Below are 24,444 nucleotides of genomic sequence, written 5' to 3'. Positions count from 1 at the left end.
AAAATCTTGCTCCCAACTTTCTTTCTAGATTTATCTTCTACCACTCCATTAAATAAAACTGGATTCCTCACCATCATCTGAATGTCTGCTAACTCTCTTTGCACCTTTGCTCACGATGTTTCTCCTACCCATCGTTGAAAGCCTGGCTACACGTTTACTTTTTTCCTTAACGTCCTTCCTGAACATTACAATTCAGTCATCTCCCCTTGCCTGAATGTGATGAGAATTAGGGACAGTGTCATTCATTTGGCAATATTCATATACAACTTTCCATGTCTTATACTGCTGATTCTTCTGTTATTTTTGTGTACATCATGCCACAACTAGACTACAAGGTTGCGGAGGACAGGGGTCATTTATTATATATTTGGGAAAATTACCAACAGTGCTAGGGAACATGATATTTATTTGTTTTTGACAATAGAATGCTGGAGTTTACCCAAGATGCCTTTCTCTCAGATGACAGCACTTACTTGAGGTGATGGTTCCTTATATGCATGTCAAAAAAAATTATTTTAAAGGTGAAACTAACTCTATAGGTTATGCTAAGATACTAAAGAATTACAAACGCCTTTAAAATACTTGTGCTACCCGAAGATACTAAATTGATTTTCAATAATTTCATGCTCCCCTGAAGGCTTAAAAATGACATGAAGAAAAAAACAGTCAAGTCAGGAGCATCTCTTGAACGTTTACTTGAATTAAGAAAGCTAAGGCTCCATGTAATTCCTTTATAGGTAAGTGCCTGTTTTTTGTTTGTAAAATAGGCTAAACTATAGATAAAGAAAATAAAACTGGGACTCAGTTTACATGGAAAGTAGCCAAAACTATATGGTAAATTCAAGCTAAGTATGTTGTCTACACCCGGGGTGTCTCCTCAATTATTTAAGTAATTTGAAGTTTCTTCACAGATGGAAATGTAATCCCTAGTTAGTACTTGCTAAATCTATTGAGTGTGCTTATGCATACTGACCCAAGGCATACTGCAACCATCAAGACCTATCAAAATGCTTGTTAAACCTGTAACTGAGGAAAATAATTATTACGAAATGCCCACCTCAGACTCTGCTGCTAAAGCTCTGCAGTTACACAGAATGTACTGATTGCAAATTCTCAGAAATGTTTTGTTTAGCTTTATGGACAGTCTCAGATGATCAAGCTTTGGCAACAAATACCTCTTGCTAGGGAAACCTATGCCACATATGAATCCCTCATCTCTTTATGTGGAAGAGGGACTAACTCAATCACCTAGCATCATCAGGTCAAAACTTCAAGGAACAGTAAGCTTGGTATTTCTATGAAATCCCTTCCTTCTAAAAACTTCCTTGTTAAACAATGCCTTTGGTTCCTTTAGTGAAGTCTTGACTAATAATAGGCAAGAATTCAACTTATCTTCTGTGTTTTATAGAAATCTCATCAATATTTTTCTCCAAGGATTAGTATGGCAACAAATTGCGCTTCTTGTTTTAAAAAAATGCTAAGTTCAAAGTATTATTTCCTTCAATTCTAATTATGAATAAATGTCACCTTTTATTGAGTTCCATCATACAATTTTACATAGTACCAGTATTTTAAGCAGTAATTAAGCAAATTGAATTAACATATCTGAGCTCTACTTTTCAGCATATAGATTTACCTAAAAAAGTACAAACCAAGCACAGTGGTGCAATTTTTCAGGCACTTTCAAGTTGCTTAAATATTTACAAATATGCAAGCACCCTGTTTGAAAGCATGAAAATTTTGGTGTCAGGAGGTAACACTCCATGTATTTCGAATCTTTAAATTTTAACATTTACACAGCGCTAAATATTCCTGAGAAAGGTCAGTCTTGTCATTTTACATCTGCATGTCCTCATACTTCAGCAGCGTATCTTGGAGAACCATAACCTCTGTCACTTGATGTACCACTAATTGCGCAAAATACATGTAATGTGTTGCTTATCCAGGGAGAATGCATTGTGTCTTCTTGAAATATCTAAAACAAAAGAAATCTGCATGTTCATCATGAAGCAAAATAGCAACTGCCAAAAAAGAATGTGTATATGAAATTATAGGCACATTTCAATTTATCACTGACATTTGGCTATTTAAAATGATATAAAGCAGAAAGAGCAAAGAATAACATTACCGACAAGTCTTCAAAGCTGTATTATAAAGGCAGCGTATCAAAAAAGCAGAAAAGATCGGGTTACTTGTCAATAAAAACAAATTATTTTAAAATGCAAAATTCAATAAAAAGCAAGAAATAATGCAACATTTAAAATATTTTTTTAACAGATGATATTAACAAGAGCTCTAAACATTGGATGCTTCTTGAAATCAAATGTGGGCTTTCAAACATGCAGTTACCCATGCCCTTTCCTTGGAGACTTGGAAATAATATTAAATGAAGAGAACATCTTAAGTGAATATTTTTTAAGACACACTATAATTATGTAAGCTAATTGATAAAGATTTTTCTTGGAAAAGAACTTCATAAACATAAAATATAAATTTTATATTCCCCTAAGTACATAACCATATATATATATACATTCATATTACTATCAATATGAAAATATTTTCCATTGCAGTGCAATAAAAAACAACAGAATAAATAGACAGAGAAAAATAGCATACACATTTTATTCAACCTCTTTATTATAAGGTCCGAGCTAAAGCCTCAACCCTACAATATTTGGTTCTCAAGTTAGCTCTGAAACTCCAGTATCAAGCCTGGAAACTGGAGGAAGGTGGTTATACTGAGTCATATCATTGATGTTGCTACAAATCATATGGTTTAAGTGAAATCCATAATAGAGACAATTCCTCTTACAAAAAATCATAACTCCTGAAACTGACCCAAAAGCACAGTAGAGGTTTCAGAAATGACTAACTGATTATCTACATCTGTCAGGCATGACAAGCAAATAGGGTATTCATTGTGAAGAAATTATAATACCAAACAGCCCCTACAGTGGCTACCACCAACTCTCAGAAATCTGCAACTAATAGAGAAAAGTCCTGTTTTAAAAAGTCAGAAGCTTGGGAAGCAGATGTGGCTCAAGCGACTGAGCTCCTGCCTACCACACAGGAGGTCCCGGGTTCATTTTCCAGTGCCTCCTAAGAAGACAAGCAAAACAGCAAGCTGATGTGACAGGCTGGTGTGGAGAGCTGGCACAAGATGATGATGCAACAAGAGACACAAGGAGGAAAACATAATGAGAGACACAACAAAGCAGGGAGTGGAGGTGGCTCAAGTGATTAGGCCCCTCCCTCCCACGTGACAGTTCCTGGGTTTGGTTCTTAGTGCCTCCTAAAAAGAAGACAAGTACACAATAAACAGACACAGCAAATGCAAACATGGGGGTGAGGAGAAATAAATAAGTCTTTTTTTAAAAACTCAAAAGCTTGAAGAACTTTCAAAAAGGACTATTGACTTTGGGATACTATAACAGATTACATTTGAAAGGGCCAATGAATAGCCAGGCCCTATCTTTTTGCCAAGCAATCACTTATGGAAGCCAATAGAATATTTTGTATTTCAGTAATTTACAATTTTTCTTATTTTGAGGTATACCTTATTTTCCTTTGGGAAATCATGTGTCTCCCTGAATGTGACTTTAAAAAGGCTTTATTTGGAGACTCTAATGGAAAATACTGATTTATGAAAATTTACTACAAAGTAAATATTTGCCCAAAATAAGGTACACATGAATATGTTGTACTATGACAGAAAGCTTGCTAAATATAAACCAACAGAAACAAGATTTTTCTTCGTTAGTTTTCGATATCAAGGGTCTAAATATCAGTCTCTGGAATGAAATAAAATAGCCATGGCTCATGGGAATTAACAGATATAGACAGGTGGGAAATATGACAACAGATCTGTAAAAACCATGGTTCAAAAAAAAACACAACAAAACACTTTATAAAACAATGCTCTAGGGAAGTGGATGTAGCTCAAGTGGTTGAGTGCCTGCTTTCCATGTACAAGGTCCTGGGTTAGATCTCCGGTACCTCCTGAAAACAAAACAAAACAAAAAAACCCAACTCTCACTGGGGAGAGGATACAGTTCTGTGGTTGAGCACCTGCTTCCCATGTACGAGGTCCTCTTCAATCCCTGGTATCCTGCTCTAAATATCTCTGTTATAGTAATAACAGTATAGTGAATAATTTATTCTCAATTTGAATAACTTAGAGTTCAAGACTAGGCCAGGAAGCTGCATGCAAATTAAATAACTAATATAGTACAAACTAGCTTAGAACAATGTGTGTCATTGTTTTATATATTCTGTGAAAGAAAAAAAATGTTTTTGCTAATTCTTACATGCATTACAAGGAACAAAAATCCATGAACCAAACAGTTCCTAAGAGCAAACTACAGAGTGTGTTTCATAGAAGTATACCTTGGAACAGTGATGTTAAAGAGCAGTATACCCCGTTGTACTCACAGGTTGAGCTTGAGACAGACAATAAAGGAAGTATAATGGTTTCCTACCCTTCTAGTCCTCATCACCTGGCTGCTTTGGGAGGGAGGAAAAAGTAGTCCTGTGGAAATTAAGTATCAGAAGGATGACTTGGAGCTTCTGAACTCATTTCTAAGTGGGCTAGTAGGAGTAAAGATAACAAAAGATAGACATACAATGCCAATTCCAGACTCCTGACAGACAATAAGATTCCCAGATCCCCAGCCCAGAGAATGGACAAGAAGGGGACTAGGACAGTTTCATTAAGCAGAAGGATGATGAAGTCTGACTTGATTGAATTCTCCATTCTGAGAAGATGATAATCTTTGGAAAATTAGAATCCTGATCACTCAATCCAACTGCAGCCTAACTAAATTTCTCACAGCTAAGAAAAAATGCATACTAAATAAATTCAGAGAGAAAGAGCTTGACTCAAAGTCAACTACCTTTGTTTTCTCAGTAGCATCCCTCCTCTTCTTCTCCTCCTCACTACACTGCAGTTCTTTGGATACTAACCACTGCTGGCCTATCTGAATACACCCTTTATGTAAGTCTCACACAGGGGAACTTCTTCAATCAATCACTGAAAGGCAGATGCCAGGACCAATGAGGCTTCTATTTCAAGAACCAGCTTTAAGAACACGTTCTCTAAAGGGTTATCGTTTTCCTTGTTTCTTTTTAAAATCTTTAATTTTTTTTTAAAAATTTGAGAGTTTGAAATGTTTCCAAAGCAAACTTATCTTATTAGGTGCTTTTATCAGTAAGGAAATGAAACTTTATGATAAGCTTGGTCACTGAGGGACCATGAGGCTGTGACTTTTACAAACACTTTTTAAGATTTTAAAATAGAGTGGTTATGGGAAGCAGATTTGGCTCAACTGATAGTGTCTGCCTACCGTATGGGAGGTCCAGGATTCAAACCCAGGGCCTCCTGACCCGTGTGGTGAGCAGGCCCACGTGTAGGGCTAATGTGCTCAAGGAGTGCTGTGCCATGCAGGGGTGTCCCCTGTGTAGGGGAGCCCCACGCGCAAGGAGTGCACCCTGCAAGGAGAGCTACCCTGTGCAAAGAAAGCGCGGCCTGCCCAGGAGTGGTGCCGCACACATGGAGAGCTGACGCAGAAAATAACGCAACAGAAAGAGTCACAGATTCCCAGTGTCACTGACAAGAATGCAAGCAGACACAGAAGAACACACAGCGAATGGACACAGAGAGCACACAATGGGGGGGGAGGGGGAATAAAATAAATAAAATAAAATAGAGTGGTTATAAACACAAATTTCAGAACCCCAACAGAGAAACGAAGTTTGTAAGGATAATCCAGGAGAACTTGGGTTTTTCTAAAGCTCAGTAGGTATAAAAAAGTCCTAAGTACTGAATTATGACAGACTTTGGCTGAGAGATCAGGTCTTTGCTTCCATACTTTTCAGATTGTAGTTTGGTAAATTAGCTATAATTGTCATTAACACTCAGTTATAGATTAAAGTGCTAAGAAGTTTTATTAAAATAGAGTTTTGCAGAGATTTTGGGTATGAAGACAATCATCCAAATTTTAGTAATCAGTCAGGATAGCACCTAAATGACAGCATCTAATTTCTTACAGACAAGAAAGGGATACTTGTTTAGGGACTTAGCTATACTGAGCCAATCATTTCACTTCTTTAAGACCCTTTTTGAGGCGGTGGACTTGGCCCAGTGGTTAGGGCGTCCGTCTACCACATGGGAGGTCCACGGTTCAAACCCCGGGCCTCCTTGACGTGGAGCTGGCCCATGCGCAGTGCTGATGCGCGCAAGGAGTGTCATGCCACGCAGGGGTGTCCCCCGCATAGGGGAGCCCCATGCTCAAGAAGTACACCCCATAAGGAGAGCCAGCCAGCACAAAAAAAGTGCAGCCTGCCCAGGAGTGGTGGCACACACACGGAGAGCCGATGCAGTGAGATGATGCAACAAAATGAGACAGATTCCCAGTGCCACTGACAACAGAAGTGGACAAAGAAGAAGACGCAGCAAATGGACACAGAGAACAGACAACCGGGGTAGGGGTGGGGGGGAAGGGGAGAGAAATAAATATATAAATAAATCTTTAAAAAAAGAAAAGAAAAAGAAAAAAGACCCTTCTTGAGAATCTCTTATCCATGTTCCCAGTAGATAATTCCAACTTGCTCGTCCAGTGTTTCTAGTGACATTGTGGCACAAAGAACAAGAGAGTTTATTACTGACACTTGTTTCAAATTAGATTTGCATTCTATCATATAAGTGAATGGAGGTAATATGAGCAAATATTAAAATACAGCCTAGGAATTTTAAGGCAATGCATTTCAAACTAATAGATTTACTAAGTAATGCTTTAGGGACCCTAGATCATGTTTCCATTTGCAACCATCCTAATACTTGCCTGCTCGTGGATAATCTCAGACAATTCTTTCACCATGTCTCTGAAATTTGACTTTAGCCCTTCATGGTACTCAATTTGATCTTCTTTAATTAGCCTCTCATTTAGTTCAAGTGCAATGCTGCAGGCTTGTATGAATTTCCTGTAGATGAACATCAAAGATAAAGGTTTTTAAAATTTATTACTAGAAAGTCTCACAAGCAATCAATTTGATACTTTAACCATGGTTTGCCTAGAAGACTAGAACCCTGTACTTTCTCACTGTGCATTTGCTAACACCATTTTATTTAAGTCTGAAATACCTTGTTTCCTTTCTGTCTCCACCCTTTGGTTTCTTATCTCCTTCAAACCTAGCTCAGAACACATATGCTAGGAAGCCTCCTTGCTCAGTCCTTTACTTGGTATCATATCAACTAAAATTTGTGCTATTTTAATTTGCACCTGTAGATAATGAGTCATTCATTCAAAAAGAATTTACTTTGGGCTTACTATGTACCCAGTATATTGCTAAGTGTTATAGGTATGAAGTATGTGCCTTGGGTTCTTAAGAGTGGGGTCAGAGAGAAGTTGATGATCCATCAAAAAGTATTTTTCCATCATTTTATTTGTTTATGTTTAATGTCACAATTAGAGTCTAGGTCTAAGGGGACAAAGTATCTCACTGCCAATTTGTTTTGTATCCATGTCATGGCAACTAGCAGAGTTTTGTACATGTCAGGGTGAATAAACATTGGTGCATGAATGGTGATGGGTTACTTTGTAACCTGGAAGAGCTGATAATATGCAGACAGGAAAATTAAATGGAATTATTAGGGGGCCAATGAGCAGAGGTGATCATCTTACTCCTTAGACTCTTTTAGCTAACTCTCTCTCCCATTCTGAATATAAAATACTTTCATAACAGATTTTTTCTAACGCAAGACCACTCAGACATGCCCATTTGTTTTCCCATATTTCTCAGTCTCTGTGCAGCTCTGTAGGGCCATGGTCTGAGTATGGCTTTCATTAGAAGGGGTATATGTCATTTCCAGGATGGAGGCATTTTGTTCCACCATGAAACTCTCTAGCTCACCTTCTACCACCACAGCATACCCTTTCTTACAGAGCTGCTCACTGAAGACAAGACATTATATGGCCTAGACTGTCAGGATCCAACTGGAAGTAAGAACACAACATAGGAGCAGGCAACCTCCCAGCTCCACTTTCATTCCTACCCTAAATGGTATGAAATGAGATAACATGAGGTCAATTGGGCAATGAAGGAAATCACTTAACGAATGTTGGCTTGTGCTTGCGTCACATAAAATATCCAAAACAATAAAATAAGTTGGTATATTCAATCTCTTGGGCCATTAGGACATTGTTAATATTCCACAGCATGCAAGAGAGCATGCATTTCCTCACTACTTAAAGTATTAACAGGTGGCCACTTAGAGATTGTAAAGAACAGAGTTTTCAAACTTTGTTTTTTGGAGGGGTATTATTTGGGGAATACTTTCATCGTTTTTTGTTTTTTTTTTTTAAGGAAGAAAATGCAGCAAAGGAATTGGGTCTACTCTGAAAACTACAAAGCACTTACCTAAACATATCTTTCAAGTCATTTACTTTCTTAGGTGGATACTTGCTGGCTTGACTGTCATTTAAGAAAGTCCTTGCATAAGCTAATGGACCAGCATTAACCTAATTAAAAAGGAGAAAAATACATGTGAAAGAGTTGTCAGAATGTATATAAAAAGAACTTTTTTTACATTTCTCCTTTTTAGGAAAGAGAACACATTTTATTTTATATTAAAACTCCACATCATGTAGTAAGAAAATATATTAAATATATTAAAAATACATATCTTGCAGTAAGAAAAGAAAAATGTTTATTTTTCTTACAAGTTTATTGAAAAATCATTATCTAAACCAAATAACCAGTAAAGACAATATCCTAATAACTTAGCTAATTATTTCTGATATGTAAATATAGGCTTGGCTATAGTCACAGGAATTTGTGCCACGTGGGCTGACATAACACAAAATTCATAAAAATGAATTTAAACATAATTTATTAAATAAAAAATAATCCCAGGTTTTTGTATTCAATAAGAGTAGAGAACACAATTGCAATTAATGCTTGTTCTGTGCCTTTATGTAAGCATGAGAAACATCAAGAAACATTTACTTCGTGTTTGGTCACCAACGTACCTGCACAGAAACACAGCCCTGCAATTTAAGTTGGAGCTGAATCATGTCCACGTCAGCAGAGGAGCAAAGCTTTTGCAGTTCTGCAGTTTTATCTTTTATTTCATCAGTAGCAACATCAATTGGTTTTAAGTTAATCTGCTGTTCGTAGTTTATAGGGATCCTCTTCTTCACGTATGGAAATGAGTTTGAAGCTATTAAAATGTTAGAAGTGATTATCATATAAATAATTAGTTAAAACAGCCAAAGGAAAGGGAAAAAAATCCATTGTGCTTAATTCTCCCCATGCTTTGTCAGGAAGATGTCTTAGGGTACCATAGGGTACTTTATTGCTGCAGGATTGAGAGAGACATTCTCTTTTTGAGACACCTCTCAGAAATCATGATTATATATAGGAAAACTGTGACTTATCACATGGACATGTTTGTGCAAACTGGTGACTGAACAGCAGCTCAAAGAATGATTAAAATTTCAGTTACATTTTCCTGCTAGCCAGCTGCTACTTGTGTATATCAAGAAGGATCAAGTCAAATAATAGTTAACATGCATAGTCCTACTTACTAGTCAAGATTGTACGGCGTTTGCACTGTTCTTCTATACAGCCTTGCTTTTTGCCTGATAAAGTATAAGGAGCCTCAAAAACAAATCTGTTGATGTTATGATTTCTTTCAAACTCAGTCTTTCTTTCTGTGAGTTCTTTGTCATCAAAGTAGGGTTTCACGTAAGTGACTTGAATATGAGCATATTTTGGATCAAGTTCTTTGGCGTGTACCTACAAAATAGAATTTTAAAAAAATTTATTGGAAAGGAAAAGAGGATATAGGTAAGCTACTAACTCATTTGAGATCAACTCAGGAACAATGTCATTGTGTTCGTGCTCCAAACTGAATACAGGCCTGAAGGGGTGTCTTTACCCTGTTTAAAAAACTTCTTGTGGTAATATACATATAACATAGAAGTTCCCATTTTAACCATGTTTAAGTGTATAACTGAGTGGTATTACATTCACCATTTGTACTACCTTCACCACCATGCATTACCAAAACTTGCCATCATCCCAAACAAAATTCAGTACCTATTAAACAATAACTCACTATCCTCCCATAACTTATCTTTGTCTTCATGAATTTGCTTATAGATTTTACATGTAAGTGGAAACATACAACATTTATCCTTTTGTATCCGGCTTATTTTCCTTAGCACAATTTTCTCAAAGGGTCCACTATGTAGTAGTATATATAAGAACTTTATTTCTTTTTATGGCTGACTGATATTCCATTGTATATATATATCACATTTTGTTTTTTTTTTTTTTTTACATTAACTATTTTTTTTATTGATTTTGTATTAATATTACATTAAAAATATATATGTGAGGTCCCATTCAACCCTACCCCTCCCCACCCCACCTCTCCCCCCCCCCCCCCAGCAACACTCGTTCCCATCATCATGACACATCCATTGGATTTGGTAAGTACATCTTTGGGCACCTCTGCACCTCATAGACAATGGTCCACATCATGGCCCATACTCTCCTCCATTCCATCCAGTGGGCCCTGTGAGGATTTACAATGTCGGGTGATTGCCTCTGAAGCACCATCCAGGGCAGCTCCATGTCCCAAAGACGCCTCCACCTCTCATCTCTTCCTGCCTTTCCCCATACCCATCAGCCACCATGTCTACTTTTCCCAATCCAATGCCACCTCTTCTATGTGGACATCGGATTGGTTGTGTCCATTGCACCTCTATGTCAAGAGGAGGCTCAGATTCCACATGGATGTTGGATGCAATCCTCCCACTTTCAGTTGTAATCACTCTAGGCTCCATGGTGTGGTGGTTGTCCTTCTTCAACTCCATCTTAGCTGAGTGTATCACATTTTGTTTATCCATTCATCTGTTGATGGACACTTGAGCTGTTTTCCATCTTTTATCTAGAAGTGACACTGCTGGATCACATAGTAATTAACTTTTTAAGGAAATGCCACAGTAGCTGCACCATTTTACATTTCTACCACCAATGTAAGACGGTTACAATTTCTTCATGTCTTTGCTGATACTGTTTTTCTTTATTAAAAGTAGCTATCCTATAGGATACTACGTGGTATCTCACTGTGGTTTTGATTTGCATTTCCCTAACGGTTAATGAGGCTGAGCATCTTTCATGTGCTTATTGGTCATTTATCTTTCTACTTTGGAGGAATGACTATTCAAGTCACTGGCCCACTTTTTACTTGGGTTATTCATCTTTTTGTCATTGAGTTGTAGGAGATCTTTATATATTTTAGATATTAAGTCTGCCCTCTTTCTAAAAGACTGCTTCAATCTCATTATAAAGAAGTTACAAAAACCTATATTGACTCCAGAAATGTATGAAGAAAATTCCTTCTAATATTTTTTGCTATGCATATATTTTAAAAATTGGGATCATGCTGAACAATGTTTTGTAATCTGATTCCTTAAAAATGTTAAGTTATTATAGTTCTAAATTACAGGCATTATCATGACTTTTTTCCTAAAGCTTTATTTTTTAAATTTCTCTCCCCTTCGCTCCCCCCCCCAATTGTCTGCTCTCTGTGTCCATTCGCTGTGTGTTCTTTTGTGACCGCTCCTATCCTTATCAGCGGCACAGGGAATCTGTGCTTCTTTTTGTTGTGTCATCGTGTGTCAGCTCCATGTGTGCAGCGCCATTCCTGGGCAGGCTGCACTTCTTTTCACACCAGGCAGCTCTCCTTACGGGGCGCGCTCCTTGCGTGTGGGGCTCCCCTACACGGGGGACACCCCTGCATGGCAAAACACTCCTTGTGCGCATCAGCACTGCACGTGGGCCAGCTCGACATGGGTCAAGGAGACCCGGGGTTTGAACCGTGGACCTCCCATGTGGTAGACGGACACCTTATCCACTGGGCCAAGTCCACTTCCCTACCCCACTTTCAAACATACAATTCAGTGGTGTTGATTACATTCACAGCATAGCACCTCTGTCTCTATCATTCATTGTCAAAACTTTTCCATGACCCCAAACAGAGCACATCTATATTTGAATGTTGTAAGCATATATTCAAAATAAAACTAAGAGAGACATTTGTATGTCCACAAAGTGGAGAGATTATTTTCAGGCTAGACAATGAAATGTCTTTACTATTGCCACAGGCTTTTCTCTCTGGCAATACTGCCTACTAGGTTTTGAGTGTTTTGCATGGCACCATGAACATCACAGTTACTCACTAAACACCGCTGTGGCCCACAAATCCTGAAACATATAGGAACTTTCTACCTTAAAAATCAGATCTCATACTGTGCCCACCCATGGCAACGAAGGAGAGTCAGGTGTTCCTACTGTGCTTTCCCCAAATTCTCTCTACACAGAACTTTGCATTTCCTAGGAAAAGCCCATCTTCCTGGAACCTTTCTCATCCTGCCTTGGCAGGGCCTAGTGGGACAATAATCTTTAGAGCAAGGCCCAAGCCATCTCTTCTAAACCTAGTTCACTGCAGATTTAACTACAATCAATACTGATGAACTAAGGAGATCTTAGGATAAAATGCGCCTCAAGCTGATTTTAATCATGAAGTATGCAACTGAGAAAAGTACTAGGAACTCTACTTATCACTTTGCATATATTAATTCATTTAATGCATTCAGCATGTCTATAAGTTAGGAGTTATGATCTCCATTTTACTAATGAGTAAATTCAGGCACAGAGAGGATAAGTAACTTCCCCACAATTATACAACTCATGAGTGGCAGAATGGAGATTTGAATTCTGGTCTCTCTGACTCTAAAACCCGTCCTTTCTTTCACTATGGAAAGGCTCTATTTCTGGAAAAAGGAGCAAGGTACTGTGCTTGGAATAAACAAACAAATACTTCAAAATGCAGGGCATAGTTACCTTGTCTGAATCCTGAATTATTTTGACATTCTCTGTACCAAATTTTTCACCATAAAGTTTAACAAGTCTCAGGGAAATCTCGGAGAGACCGGTAAGCTTTGGCTCTTTATAGATGTACTCCTTTCCATCCTCTTCTTCAAAAAAGGACTATTGTAAAGTTAAAGAGATAATAATTTATAAATAGCATGAGCAAACACAGAATTTAAAGAAAATATACCTAAATAACTAGCAATAACATAACTGAAGTAGGTTTTAAATAAGAGCATATTACCAAATGCCTCATGCATTTATTTACTCTTTTAGCTTCAAATAAATAAGAATTCTAAAATTCACAAAAATATGAACATATTACTGGCTTAAATTTTTCCATACTAGATTTTTTTCATTCCCCTGTCTGTATACTTACCTGTTTTGTATTTGAAAGTCCAATAACATAATTAAATATATACTTGAATAAGCTTAATAGAAAATGAAACAGAAAAATCCAAATCTTGTATGTTGTACTCTGACCTAATGGTTTTAGATATAGGAAATCAAGTGAACTTTACACTTACAAAACAGGCTACCTGCTGCTGTGATAGGCACTCTATCTAGACAGAAATCTACAACCAATAACTGTTGCTATAGTAATCCAAGAATTCAAAAGTGAATGCTTAAAAAGAAAGACAACTTTATGAATTAAAGCATACTTACTTGGCCATAAAAGGCAACTTTGAAGAAAGTACCTAAAAGTCTTTTTTTGGTGTGCATAACCTCCAGAATTTTTGTGTAAGCTCCATGAAGAGTTCTATATACTTGAGTAAGTTTCTGAAAAATGACAATATATAAATTAGCTTTGTCTTTTAGGCTAATTACTAAATGCCTTCAGGATGAACGCACAAGAAAAAAAAGCACAAGTATTTCCTTTGCACAATGGATTTGGTGGGGTCATTCCTCATGGCCTCCCCCACCCCCTCACTGTCACCATTAGACAAGATTTCTGAACTACTTCAGGTCGAAGGGTAGAGCTTAAAATGGTAACACTGTATTTCTAAATATAATGCTTCATTTGATTCATATCTCAAGGTGATCGTGCTTTTAAAATATTGAATTATTGACTACTATTTTTAAAAGCTTGATTTATTATAACTGAAAGAGAAACCAAAACTTTGTGTGAGCCCTTAGGCGGAGAGAGATGAGAATAGACAACCTGTGCAAAATCTTTTGAAGGTGAAAATAAAACACAGATTAAAAAAATAAGCAATAGCGTAAGCCACAGTGAGGACTGCTTTTATACAAGTTCACAGACATGTCAAAAGAATATACTCTTCTGCACACCCAGAAAAAAGGGAATACAGAAGCAAAAGTTCTTTCTCTAAAATCCCTTCCATATTACCTCCTGCAGTGAAGCTCAATTTCAAGGGAAAATTTCCTTACCTTTATCTTGACACTCCTTAGCCCCAACCCATAGAGATACACAGAAAAATTATACATTGGATCCTAGAAACAATTACTTCATCTCAAGCAGAATGCTGGGGTACCTACCTAGATCCTTATATCCCTACAGGACATAGAAGTAGTTTCCCTTTCTTTCCTCACTATTATTGACTAAGTAACAAAACACTTCCTGGTTTCTAATAGCCTGATTGTCAATAAAGGCAGAAAATGGGCCCTTTATTTTAAAACACTTATAAAAGTTCATATGTAATTCTTTGAAACAAGAGGTAATAGCCGTTCTTGTCGTCTTATAGGCCATTCTTTGCCATCTGTATAACCTAGATTTAATTATTAACTCTCAATTTAGCATAATCACTTGAACTCCACTATGATTTTCCCAGTATGTCCCATCCCATATACACCAAAAGTATGGCAAAGAGAGGAAGACCCAGAACCTAGGAAGAAAATGTGAGTTTGATCAGAGACAGTTTGGAGCAAAGATTAGAACTCTACCCAAATCGTATTAAGTACACGTATTTTTCACTCATAGAAACTTCTACAACAAAGAAAGACTACCTGTTTTATATAAGGAAAAATCGCTTTCGCCTTTTAAAAAAAATTCTTTGAATCCTAAATCACCCTTCCCAGCAGAGTAGGGTATAGCAATTATGATATGGACCCCAAGTCTTGAATATATAAAATTCTGTTCAGTGCTGGTGGCAACAGATGCTCATTATACTATTTCTATTAACTGCCCTTTACCAACAGTTTTATCTGACAGGCCAACATAGAAAAAAGTCCTCAAAATAGGGCATCTCATTACCTCTCCCATTGTCATATGCCAGTACCTTTAGTCCCCACTGAAATGTAAAGAACAGAATCATGTCTTTGCCTTTTCTCTGGAAAACATGAAAATTCAACAGTTTTGGGTTTTTTTTAGGTACTGGGCCTGGGGATTAAACCTGGGGCTTCATATGTGGAAAGTCGGCACTCAACCACTGAGCCACATCTCCCCTGAGTTGAGTTTTTACATTTGTTTGCTTATTGTGTTTTTACCTTTTTTTTTTTTCAAGATTTATTTGATTTATTGTCAGTCGGCACTGGGAAACTGTGTTTCCTTTTTGTTGTGTCATCTTGCTGCATCAGTGCTCTGTGTGTGTGGTGCCACTCTTGGACAGGCTGCACTTTTTTCACGTGGGGCACATTCCTTGTGCATGGGGCACCCCTATGCAGGGGTGCCCCTGCGTGGCACGGCACTCCTTGCACACGGCAGCACTATGTGTGGGCCAGCTCACCACATGAGTCAGGAGGTCCTGGGTATCGAACCCTGAACCCTCCATATGGTAGGCGGATGCTCTATCAGTTGAACCACGTCTGCTTTCCTGCTTGTTATGTTTTTAGGAGGCACTGGAAACTAAACCCAGGACTTCCCATATGGGAAGCAGGTCCTCAACGGCTTGAGCCACATCTGCTCCTCTGAACAGTTTTGGGTTTTTTTTTTAAGATTTTTATTTATTTCTCTCCCCTTCCCCTCCTCCCCCAGTTGTCTGTTCTCTGTATCCATTTTGCTGCATGTTCTTTGTCTGCTTCTGTTGTTGTCAGTGGCACGGGAATCTGTGTTTCTTTTTGTTGCGTCATCTTGCTGCGTCAGCTTTCCATGTGTGTGGCGCCATTCCTGGGCAGGTTGAACTTTCTTTTGCACTGGGTGGCTTTCCCCGCGCATGGGGCTCCCCCACGCAGGGGACACCCGTGTGGCACAGCACTCCCTGTGCGCATCAGCGCCGCACATGGGCCAGCCCCACATGGGTCAAAGAGGCCCGAGGTTTGAAATGCGGACCTCCCATGTGGTAGACGGATGCCCCAACCACTGGGCCAAGTCCACTTCCCAGAACAGTTTTTTAAACTGAAGGTTCAGTGAAGACAACAATGATTTTTTTACATGGGGGAAGAAGAGGGCTTGCTGGATGAAAACGTTTTGAGAATTACTGGTTTAATCTTAATCTCAATTTACATTTTATATATTTTACCCTTAATATTATTCATTAAATTTATATAAATTGAAGGTAGGCTTTTAATCTCAGGACCATTTTTAGTTTTTAGGACCATAACTTTAAAATTGCACAAATGTGTCAAACTGATATATATATATTCTATGATAAAATGTCACACTGAACCTTCTATTCTTCAGAAGACACCTAGTGGATGATGGTAATATAACCATATGACTGTTTTATCTAAGCTTAAAATAAAATATAGGCCAATGCGGTGATTTTAGGCTGTATGTTTCCCAGAAAATCATGTTCTTAAATCTAACCCATTCCTGTGGGTGTGAACACATTATAAGTTGGATCATTTGATGAGGTTACTTCTCTTAAGATGTGTCCCATTTCATTCAGGATGGGTCTTAATCCTCTTACTAGAGTCCTTTATGAAAGAATGAAATTCAGACACAGAGAAAGAAAGCCACAAAAGAAAGAAGCTGAAATCAATGAAACCTCAAAGAGAAGGGAGAGACCCAGCAGATCCCATCATGTGCCTTGCCATATGACAGAGGAGTCAAGGATCACTGGCAGTTGGTCTTTGGGAAGAAAGCACTGCCTTGATTTGGACATTTTCCTGGCTTCAAAACCACGAGTGGGGAGGTGGGGCAAGATGGCATCTGAGTGAGTGCACCCTCATCATCTCTCCTGCAAAAAACTGGCTGAGTGGGGACAGGATCCTGGCAGAGTGAGAAGTTTTAGGAACCTGCAAAGGTTCTGGACACCAATCTGGAGAGACTGCTACCAAAGGAGTGCTTGCTCAAGGCAAAACTGCGGTTTTCTGACAAAAGAGCCGGAAGCTGTGGCAAGGCAAAACCCTTCCCCTAGGGCTGATAGCCACAGCATTTCCTGAACACCACTAGTTGCACAGCATCGTTCCCAGGCCCCATGTTCCTAAAACATGCGATCCCCAAACCCATGTTCCCTGAAACTCACGATCCTCGAACCCCACATTCCCCGTAACCCATGTTCCCCAAACCCGCGTTACCCGAGGCCCCATTCTCCCAAGCCCAAGTTCCCCGAACCCAGCATTCCCTTAGCCCTCCAGTCTAGGACGAACACCAAGAGTAGGAGGGTTCTCATGAGGGGTGCAGTGGGGCCCGAGAAATGCAGGTTCAACTGTCTGGCCCCCCCTTTTTTGAGCTTGGAGAAGCATGCCAGCTGGCTTAGGGAGAGGCTAGGAAGAGAGGAGATTCTGTGGCGAGCTGCCTCACCAGGGTCCCATCTGAATCTCTGAGGGGAGCCCTCACACAGCCTTCCTGCTGCCCTGGGAGAGAGAGACGTGGGGAAGGGAGAAAGGGAGAAGGATAGACTCCTAAGCAGTTTATTCCATTGCAAAGAGGATTCCTTGCTTGAGGCCTTCTCCGGTCTATTTTGTTGATTTGTTTTCTTGTCTTTCCTTCCTTTTTATTCCACCATGGCCCTTTTCGTTTTCTGTTTTTTTCCCGTTTTATCTTTTTTTTTCTACTACATGCTGTAGGCAGCATTTCTTCTTTGTTGTGCTTCCTCATCCTCTATTTCCTCTTTTCTGTGAGTACTGATTTTGTCTACCAACACTATCCCGTTTCCTTTATATCTTTCTATCATCAATTGTCTATTGTTTCTCTTACATTCCACCTCTCTTTGTTCAGCCCCCGATTTTACTGTTTTATTTCTAACACCTCTATTCTGTTTTCTATATTTTATTCACTCTTTATGTTATTGTCCTTTCTTTTCTCTTTCCCTCTCTCGTGACCACATTGGCCTTTTCATTCATACCATATGTTCCCCCATATTCAGTTTTCCATGTCATTATAGGTACTCCACTTTTTGACATTGTTATAACTCTTCACAGCATATTTAAGTTTAATATCCATTCTCCTAGATCTCACACGGTTCTTCTGCTAACATTTATTATTGACTTAGTATAATACTTTCTCTTTCTTACCTCTTTTGCTTTCCCTGGCGCAAATAATTTCCTTCAAGGGAACTTAAACAACAACAAGGTAATAGAATAAGAGGAACAAAGTATCAAAGAGAAGACTTAACACAAACACAAAAGCAGCACCTAAATAAATCCCGAGACTAAATGGAGAAGCTCATCAACTGAACAAACCCATCAAGATAAAATGATAACCAGACAACAACAAAAAATTATAAACGATACCAATAATCAAGAAAACATGGCCCAATCCAATGAACAAACTAAAAACCAGGAAGAGGAGGAGAATATATTGAACAACTAAATCAAAGCTCTCAAAACCTATATCATGGACCAATTTAATGAAGTGAAGGAAGAGATTAAAGATATTATGAAAACTTGGAGAGCATACAAAAGAAATTGTAAACATACCCAAAAAGATAATGGCTATGATGGTGATGAACAGCACAATGCAAGAAATAAAAAATATACTCTCAGCAAATAACAGCAGCTTTGAAGAGGCAGAGGAAAGAATTAGTGGTATGGAAGACAGTACATGTGAAATCAAACAGATAGTAGAATTGATTAATAAAAAGAAAAAATTCAGCAGGGAAGGACCTGAATGACAACATAAAAGGCACAAACATATGTATTATAGGTATCTCAGAAGGAGAAGAGAAGGGAAAGAGGACAGAAGGGGTATTGGATGAAATAATGGTTGAACACTTCGCAAATCTATTGAGGGAGACAGATGTACATGTCAAGGAAGCACAATACACCCCCAAACAGCATAAATTCCAACAGGCCCACCCCAATACATATACTTGTCAAATAATCCAATGCTCAAGACAAAGAGAAAATATTAAAAGCAGCAAGAGAAAAGAGAACCATCACATACACGAGAAGCTCAATAACATTAAGTGCTGATTTCTCATCTGAAACCATGGAGACAAGAAGGCAGTGGTAAAACATACTCAAGGTACTAAGAGAAAAAAATTTCCAAGCAAGAACACTCTATTAGGCAAAGCTGGCATTCCAAAATTATTGAGAGTTCAAAATATTCACAGATACACAGATATTAAGAGAGTATGCCAACAAGAAACCTGCCCTTCAAGAAATACTAAAGGGAGTTCTGCAGGAGGAAAGAAAAAAACAAGAGAGACAGAGTGGGAGGAGAGTATAAGAACAACTAAAAAGACAAAAACAGAAAAAAAACACAACATATGACATACACAACTCCAAAGAATATATGGCTAATGTAAGTAATACCTTGAGAGTAACAACATTGAAAGTCAATGGATTAAACTCACCTGTCAAGAGACACAGACCGGAATAATGGATAAGGAATATGACCCATCTATATGCTGTCTACAGAAAACACATCTTAGACCCAGGGATTCAAGGAGGTTGGAAGTGAACGGCTGAAAAATAATCTTACAGGCAAACAACAAACACAAAAGGGCAAGAGTAGCTATATTAATATCAGACAAAATAGACTTTAAATGCAAACCTATTGTGAGAGACAAAGACTGACACTACAAATTAATAAAAGGGGTAATCTTTCAAGAGGAAAGAACAATCATAAACATTTGTGCTCCTAACCAGGGTACCTCCAAATATGTGAGGCAAACACTGGAAAAACTAAGTGAAGGAACAGATGCCTCTACACTCATAGTGGGGGACTTTATATACACCACTATCACCACTGGACAGAACATCTCAACAGAGAATCAATAAAGAAACAAAGACTTCGAATAATATATTAGAATGGACCTAATAGACATATACAGAATATTACACCCAAATACAGCAGGATATATATTCCCCTCAAGACTACATGGATCATTCTACAAGAATAGACCACATGCTAGGCCACGGAGAAAGTCTTAATGAATTAAGACTGAAATCATACAAAATAATTTCTCTGACCACAGTGAAATGAAGCTAGAAATCTTCAAGGGCCAGAGACCCAGATTAGGCACTAAGATATGGAAGTTAAATAACAAACTCTTAGACAAACAGTGGGTAAAGGAGAAAATCTCAAAAGAAATCATTAAATACCTTGAAACTAATGAAAATGAAAACACAACATATCAAAACTTACGGGATGCAGCAAACTCTGTACTGAGAAGGAAATTCACAGGCATAAATTCATACATCAAAAACAAGAAAGAGCTAAAATTGAAGACCCAACTGCACACTTGAAGGAATTAGTAAAAAAGACAACAAACTAACCCCAAAAGGAAGAAGAAAGAAAGAAATAACAAAGATAAGAGCAGAACTAAATGAAATTGAAAATAAGAAAGCACTAGAAAAAATAAACAAAACAAAGATCTGGATCTTTGAGAAGATCAATAAATACTGACAAACCCTTAGCTAGACAAACAAAGAAAAAAGAGAGAAGATGCAAATACACAAGATAAGAAATGAGAAAGGAGGTATCACCACTGACCCCACAGAAATAAAGACTATCATAAGAGGATACTTTGAAAAGTTATATGCCAACAAGAAGGACTATTTACAGGAAATGGACAAATTCCTAGAAACACATAAGCAGCCTATATTGATGAAAGAATAAATTGATGATCTCAACAAACCAATCACAAGAGACAGACTCAGTCATTAAAAGCCTCCCAACTAAGAATACCCGTGGGCAGGACGGCTTCAGAGGTGAATTATACCAAACTTTCTGGAAAGAACTAACACTAATCTTGATTAAACTCTTCCAAAAAATCGAAATAGAAGGAACACTGCCTAACTCATTCTATGATGCCAACATTGCCCTAATACCAAACCCAAACAAAGACAACACAAGAACTAAAGATATAAAAGACTTATACACAGAAAACTACACAGAAAACACTGTTCAAAGAAATCAAAGACGACGTAAGTAAATGGAAGAATATTCCCTGTTCATGGACAGGAAGACTAAACATCATTAAGATATCTATCCTACCAAAACTGATCTATGGATTCAAAGCAATCCCAATAGAAATCAATACTGCATTTTTTAATGAACTAGAAAAACTTATCATGAAATATATTTGGACAGGAAGGGGGCCCAAAATAGCCAAAGACATATTGAAAAAGAAAAATGAAATTGGCAGAATCACACTACCTGACTTCAAAACACACTATAAAGCTATAGTGGTTAAAATGGCATGGAAATGGCACAAGGATAGAAATACTGAACAATGGAACCGAAATGAGAGTTCTGATATAGAGCCTCACATATACAGTCACCTGATATTCGACAAGGCCACTAAGCCCACTCAACTGGGAAAGAATGGCCTGTTCAACAAATGGTGCTTGGAGAACTGGATATCCATATGCAAAAGAATGAAAGAGGATGACCATCTCACACATTATACAAAAATCAACTCAAGATGGACCAAATACCTAAATATAACAGCCAAGATCATAAAGATCTTGGAAAGCAATGTAGGGAAACATCTACAGGACCTTGTAATAGGAAATGGCTTCATGAACTTCACACCCAAAGCACGAGCAGCAAAAGAACAAATAGATTAATGGGACCTCTTCAAATTAAAGCTTTTTGCACCTCAAAGGAGTTTGTCAAGAAAGTGAAAAGGCAGCCTACCCAATGGGAGAGAATATTTGGTAACCATATATCTGATAGGAGACTAATATCCTGCATATATAAAGAAATCCTAGATCTTGAAAATAAAAAGATAAACAACCAATTTAAAAAATGGGCAAGAGATTTGAAAAGATGCTTCTCCAAAGAAGAAATACAAATGGGTAAAAAGCACATGAAAAGATGCTCGAAATCACTAGCTATTAGGGAAATGAAAATCAAAACTACAATGAGATATAATCTTACTCCTATAAGACTGGCAGCTATTAAAAAAACAGAAGACTCTAAGTGTTGGGGAGGATATGGGTGAACCGCTGGTGGAAATGCAGAAGGATCCAGCCATCCTGGAGGACGGTTTGGCAGTTTCTCAAAAAACTAGCTACAGATTTGTCATACAACCCAGCAATTCCACTGCTGGGTACATACCCAGAAGAACTGAAAACAAGGACACAAACCGATATATGCACACCAATGTTCATAGCAGCATTGTTCACTATTGCCAAAAGTTGGAATCAACCCAAATGCCCATCAACAGATGAATGGATAAACAAAATGTGGTACATACATACAATGGAATACTACTCAGCAATAAGAAGGAATACAGTACAAACACATAGGATAAGATGAATGAATCTTGAGGACCTTATGTAAAGTGAAGCATGCCAGGCATTGAAGGACAAATACTACATGACCTCTTTGATATGAAATAAGCAAACCAAGCTGTCTCAGAAAGCTAGAGACTGGGTGATAGGTTTACAGGACATGGGTTAAATCTATGATAAAGTGGAGGTAAGTATTTGTACAGGGAAGGGATAACACAGGGGCATAGGGATACTATTGGGTGGAGCTTTCCAGGCTTGAGGGGGGGCTAGGGTTGGGAGGATGGGTCAGATGACCAAACGAATTGGGGGGAGGGTTGGAGGGAAGAGATGAACATGGGAGATTGTCTGGTATGTGGTTGAAACTATAATGTTGAGAAAACTCTTTAGAAAATATAATAAGGAAAGGTTATCTGTTTAAAGTGCTTAATGGGGGGGCATCTGGCACAGGGGCAGGCTTCTAGAGAGTGTATGAGTGCTCATCTTGTCATGGTGTGTTAAATCATTGGGTGGAGACACATTCAATGTGAGAAGGTTTACCCCCATCCTGGGGAGGCCTGATGTTCTCAAACAAAGGGAATTGTGTCTCTCAAAAGAACTGGTGGCTCCCAATGGGGTAGGACAGTCTAGTGTGTCAAGCCCTCAGCATTGTTGTAAGTATCTGTGAACCTATCTGGTTCTTCAAGCAGTGAAGATTGGTTGTCACTGTGGGCCCGGAGGGGAGGGGGAGAGAGGAATAGAATAGATGGAAGTAGGGTAACTGGGGGACAATGGAAGTGTTCCATAAGATCGTGCAATGATGGATACAGGACGTGTTAAATTTCACCAAAAATGTATAAAAGTCTATAGGCTAAAATCTAAACCATAATGTAAACCATAATGTATCTAAAAATTTAGAAAACTGTACAGTCTAAAATATAAACCATAATGTAAACCAAAAGGGAACCATGTTTGGTAACTATGTTTCAATCTCTCTACATCAGCTACAGCAAATATAACATGAACATGTAAAAAAGATCATTGCTGCAGAAGGCAGAAAAGGGTTTGATGTTGGATATATAGGAGACCCCTATATTGTATATGTGACTTTACAGTGATCTAAAACATTTTTGAAGACAAAATTAAAAATTAAAAAAAAGAAAAAAGGACATAGACACTGAAGAATGAAAGAAATTGCCTTGCCACTGTACATACAGAGCAACATCTATTACACTGATGAAAGGCAAAATGTCAAAAACAAAAGTTGTATGCTATTTTTCATTTTTTAGTACACTTATGTTTTACTTTAGTTTTTCTAAATTAGTATGTATTCTATTTCTAACATTTCAACCTATCATTACTATTTCATTTCCTAGTAATTGAATTTGGCAATACATTAGGCTTCATGTTTGAGGAAGTTTTGGACCACAGAAGGGTTCAACTATGGCAGGGGAGGAACACTGTGATGGGGAACACATGGGAGGGAGGGAGTTCTCCAGGGCATTTGTATAGGGTATATAAAAATGTTCGGATATTCATTGGGTATTTTCATAGTAGTTACAGTTACAAATGACAGCTGATTGAGTGCTAAATTCCTACCCAGGGGAGATCTGTTACATTCCCCAATGGAAGAGCAATAATCCCCCAACTGCAAAGGCAAAGACCAGTGAAGAAGGATGGTCCAATGATGAGCCCTTGATACTGATGACTATGCTTATGAGCCTGTGTGCATGAAATTTCAACTAGGCCTAGAGCTGCATGGGGTGCCTAAGAGTTACCTCCTGAGAGCATCCATGTTGCTCAAACCACACTCAGCATGTAAATGCATTACCTTCACCCCAGTGCAGGACATGACTCCAGGGGATGAGCCTCCCTGGCGCCGAGGGATTACTACCCATCACTAACTGGTAATGCAACTAGAAAAAGACCTTGAATAAAAGGGGGAAATGGTAAAGACAAATGAATTTATATGGCTAAGAGTCTTCAAAAAATTGTCGG

General features: G+C 38.2%; 1 protein-coding gene across 4 annotated transcripts in view; it reads right to left on the bottom strand.

Annotated features, from left to right (window-relative positions):
* Positions 1-1,510: 1,510 nt before the first annotated feature.
* Positions 1,511-24,444, bottom strand: part of DOCK11 (dedicator of cytokinesis 11) — a 207,467-nt gene continuing 184,533 nt past the window's right edge. For 2 of the 4 annotated variants that reach the window (XM_058291219.2, XM_058291218.1), the window contains 7 exons: positions 13,609-13,722; positions 12,916-13,062; positions 9,588-9,798; positions 9,030-9,220; positions 8,419-8,519; positions 6,843-6,981; positions 1,511-1,975 (listed from right to left, as the gene is read on the bottom strand). In XM_058291219.2, the coding sequence (XP_058147202.1) occupies positions 1,853-1,975; positions 6,843-6,981; positions 8,419-8,519; positions 9,030-9,220; positions 9,588-9,798; positions 12,916-13,062; positions 13,609-13,722 (1,026 nt within the window). In that variant the 3' untranslated portion in view covers positions 1,511-1,852. Of the gene's footprint in view, positions 1,992-6,842; positions 6,982-8,418; positions 8,520-9,029; positions 9,221-9,587; positions 9,799-12,915; positions 13,063-13,608; positions 13,723-24,444 lie in introns of all 4 variants that reach the window. The other 2 variants (XM_058291220.1, XM_058291221.1) reach the window with 1 other exon arrangement.

This window comes from Dasypus novemcinctus, chromosome X (assembly GCF_030445035.2).
Source record: "Dasypus novemcinctus isolate mDasNov1 chromosome X, mDasNov1.1.hap2, whole genome shotgun sequence".
In the NCBI taxonomy this organism is placed as follows: Eukaryota; Metazoa; Chordata; class Mammalia; order Cingulata; family Dasypodidae; genus Dasypus; species Dasypus novemcinctus.
This window is presented reverse-complemented; position numbering and strand designations above follow the sequence as displayed.